The sequence below is a fragment of the Echinops telfairi genome, unplaced genomic scaffold (assembly GCF_000313985.2).
Source record: "Echinops telfairi isolate 266 unplaced genomic scaffold, ASM31398v2 ScPeMD7_74;HRSCAF=306, whole genome shotgun sequence".
Taxonomy (NCBI): Eukaryota; Metazoa; Chordata; class Mammalia; order Afrosoricida; family Tenrecidae; genus Echinops; species Echinops telfairi.
In genome coordinates, this window is record NW_022103972.1 from 404,535 (window position 1) to 407,620 (window position 3,086).

Consider the following 3,086-nt stretch of genomic DNA (forward strand, 5'->3'; position numbering starts at 1 on the left):
CATTATCAGTAGGGTGCAAACTCCGCCTACAGGAGCCTGTCCATTGTCCCCAGAGGCAGGGAGCAGGCCCACCCCTGTGGAGGGATGAGACAGCAGTCTGGCAACTGATTCCCTCAGGGGAGGGAATGCCTGAGCATCTGACCTCCTCTCACATTGAACTAACCCCTCTTGATCCTAACTTTGAGAGCTTTTTTTGTAGCCACTCTGTGTGTGCATCTAATTCAGGATATTCCTCTAATTTATTGACACTCTAAACAGGATGTTCTTCTCTTAGAACTGGTCCTCTGGAACACATGTGCAAACTATGTGTGAAATCGTCACTGTTCTCAATTCTAAAGAGCATTCTGAGCCATTAGTCTGTTATTTCGTCCTCTTGGGACACAATCACTGTTTTTTGAAATCAAAGCTGTCCTTCCAATATGCGTTCCCTTCCTTGTGCCTCCAATGAATGATCTGACCAATGACTCCACCAAGTAGGCAGATTATTCAATTCACCTGTTCCCAGTGTCAGGGAACCCTTCTGTGCCTGGAACTCTTGTTTCTGCTTCAAGGGAGCCAATGGGTAGCAAGCATCTCTAAGGATGTGCCACAAGTTTAGGCCCCGGAGTCACCAGTTATTTTCTCAGAGAAGATCAGTCAATCACGACCCACAGTGCAGAGGGAGCAATGCAGAGACACCTTGTGAGAGACCTGACCCTGGGCTGTAATAGAGCAATGAGCTCAGGACAGTTAAAAGCATGAACTGCACTTATGAGTCTGTACATGCCTGTATTTCATTGTCAACATATTTTTAGTAACAGATAGGGTGAGAATGTCCGTGATAATCTGTTTCTCAAGAAGGAAACTGGTCATATAGGATGATAATGAAGGGTCAGAATCACTTCAATATTGTTCTGCAAACAGAGAATGTTAGTCCCTCCTTTAAAGTCTGCAGCGAGGAGAAAATTTAGAGGAAGAAAAAGAAGAAGAAAAACTGTCCCTGGGGAGGCAGAGAGACAAGAAAGCAAGCCTTAATTCCAACAGGAAATCCTCCCTGTCATCCATCTGTGCCTGTCTTGGGCTGTGTGTCTGTGCTCAGTGGGTCCTGCGCGCCCCCTGCTGTCCAATGTGTTCCCTGCAGGGGAGGTTTGTGTCAGGGCTCACACTGACTTCCCCTCACTGTGCTCCTTGCACAGTAATACACGGCCGTGTCCTCAGCAGTCACGGAGCTCAGCTGCAGGGAGAACTGATTCTTCGATGTGTCTCTGGTGATGGAGAGTCGGCTTTGGAAGGACGGGTTATAATATGTACCACCATCGTAACCTATGTATCCCATCCACTGCAGCCCCTTCCCCGAGGTCTGGCGGATCCAGTTCCAATAGTAACCACTGCTTGTGATGGAGAAACTAGAGACGGTGCAGGTGAGAGAAAGCGTCTGGGAGGGTTTCACCAATCCTGGGCCTGACTCCTGAAGCTGCACCTGGGACAGGACGCCTGTAAATAAAGATAATTTTTCTTTTTCAGTCACTCGCAGTCACAAACATCCCCATGGATTCCCCATTGATGTCTCAGACCCTCACCTTGGGGAACTGTCACCAGACACAGGAGAACACACAGCAATAGCATCTTCAGACCGCAGCTGTGCTTTTCATAGAGACCCACAGCCCTGTCAGAAGAGAACTGATAGCCTTCACTGCTCAAGGGTGGGATTTTAATCTAGTGCCTGGTGATTGATTTGCATGTTAGGGAGTCCTGTGCTTATAAACAGAGAATGATAAGGAACAGACTCCCCTTTCCTTTGGACCCATTTGAAGGGTAACTTTTCATTTGAACTCATATGCATTTTAGCCTTAAGATGTGTGTGGGAAAGGTCAAAGGAAAGCCCAGGATTTCTGAGCTCAGTGTTCTCTCCTTCCAGCCCCTCCTTTCCCCTGCCCTGCCTTGGGCTCCTATAGGTCCTGTGCCCCAGAGAGTGGAAGGGATATAGTTTGTTGAAAGCATCAGGTGGGGACACCAGAGTATCTTCATTACCCCACACTCTGCCAATGCCTTTTCATCTTTACACACTGAGTTTCTTATCAGCCTCCCCAAAGTCTTCAGGGGTTTTCTTTGGGCCACAGTCATCACCAACTCCAGCACTCCCACAGATAACACAGATACCACTTCCCAGTTCTTGAGAGCTGAGGTCAATCTTGATATTACGAGATTCAAGGGTCCATAGAGTCTCACGGAGGAGGTTTCCAACTTGAGGATTTAGGCTGTGTAACAGAAAAGCTTCAACCCTGTGACTTCAAAGTCTGGGTTTAATTTTTAACTCTGGGTTAAAATAAGGTCCATCCAGGCAACCAGTCCTCAAAATTTAGTGGACCCCCGTAGACATTGTTATCAATGCCCCTTTCCCAGGGTACTCTGGTGCATCTAAATAGTGAGCATTTCCAATCAAATTCTGCCTCTTCATTTGTACCCTGTGCACAGACCTCTGATAACTCACTGCTCAGGGATCTAAACATTGAATTTATTCTCTAGATTCAAAGATTGACTAATTTTGTAAAAATGTTCACATAATTGGAAGCAGTAGCACTTTCTGTAAATATGCAGTTAAAATAACCAATTCCTATTCAGAGTCCTTCCTCATTTCTCTCCGTCATTAAGGAAGACGATGTTCCCCCAGATTAGGGTGGACCACACTCATTTTCTGATCAGTTATAATATCCTTAAATTTCTACATAGATGTGTATTTTAACACTGTGAAAATCCAAGGACAAGATTGTGGACACCTGGAATTCTCTGTCCCAAAATTTGCCAAGGAAAATCAGCCACTGCTTTGCAACAAAGACTCATAGACTTCACCAAAATCCAAGGACTCAAGCACATGACACTGACATTGATCACTTAGAGATCATTGAGTTAGTTTCATTCTCAAATGCAGACTGATATGGCATCACTTCCTCGTCATTTCAGCAAACTCCACACTAATAGCCTCCGTTGCTGCTTGTTAGCTGAGCAGTTTAAGGTCCACACTGTGACATAGCTGCACACTAGTCCAAGTCACCTTCCTGTCTGAATGTGGCCTTCATGGTCATCTCAGTTCATTTCATGACCGTGGT

General features: G+C 45.8%; 1 gene segment (V, D, J or C); it reads right to left on the reverse strand.

Annotated features, from left to right (window-relative positions):
• Positions 1-1,605, reverse strand: part of LOC115870084 — a 6,194-nt gene extending 4,589 nt beyond the window's left edge. The window contains 2 exon segments of the V gene segment in view: positions 1,160-1,473; positions 1,560-1,605. Of these exon segments, the coding sequence occupies positions 1,160-1,473; positions 1,560-1,605 (360 nt within the window).
• Positions 1,606-3,086: the final 1,481 nt, after the last annotated feature.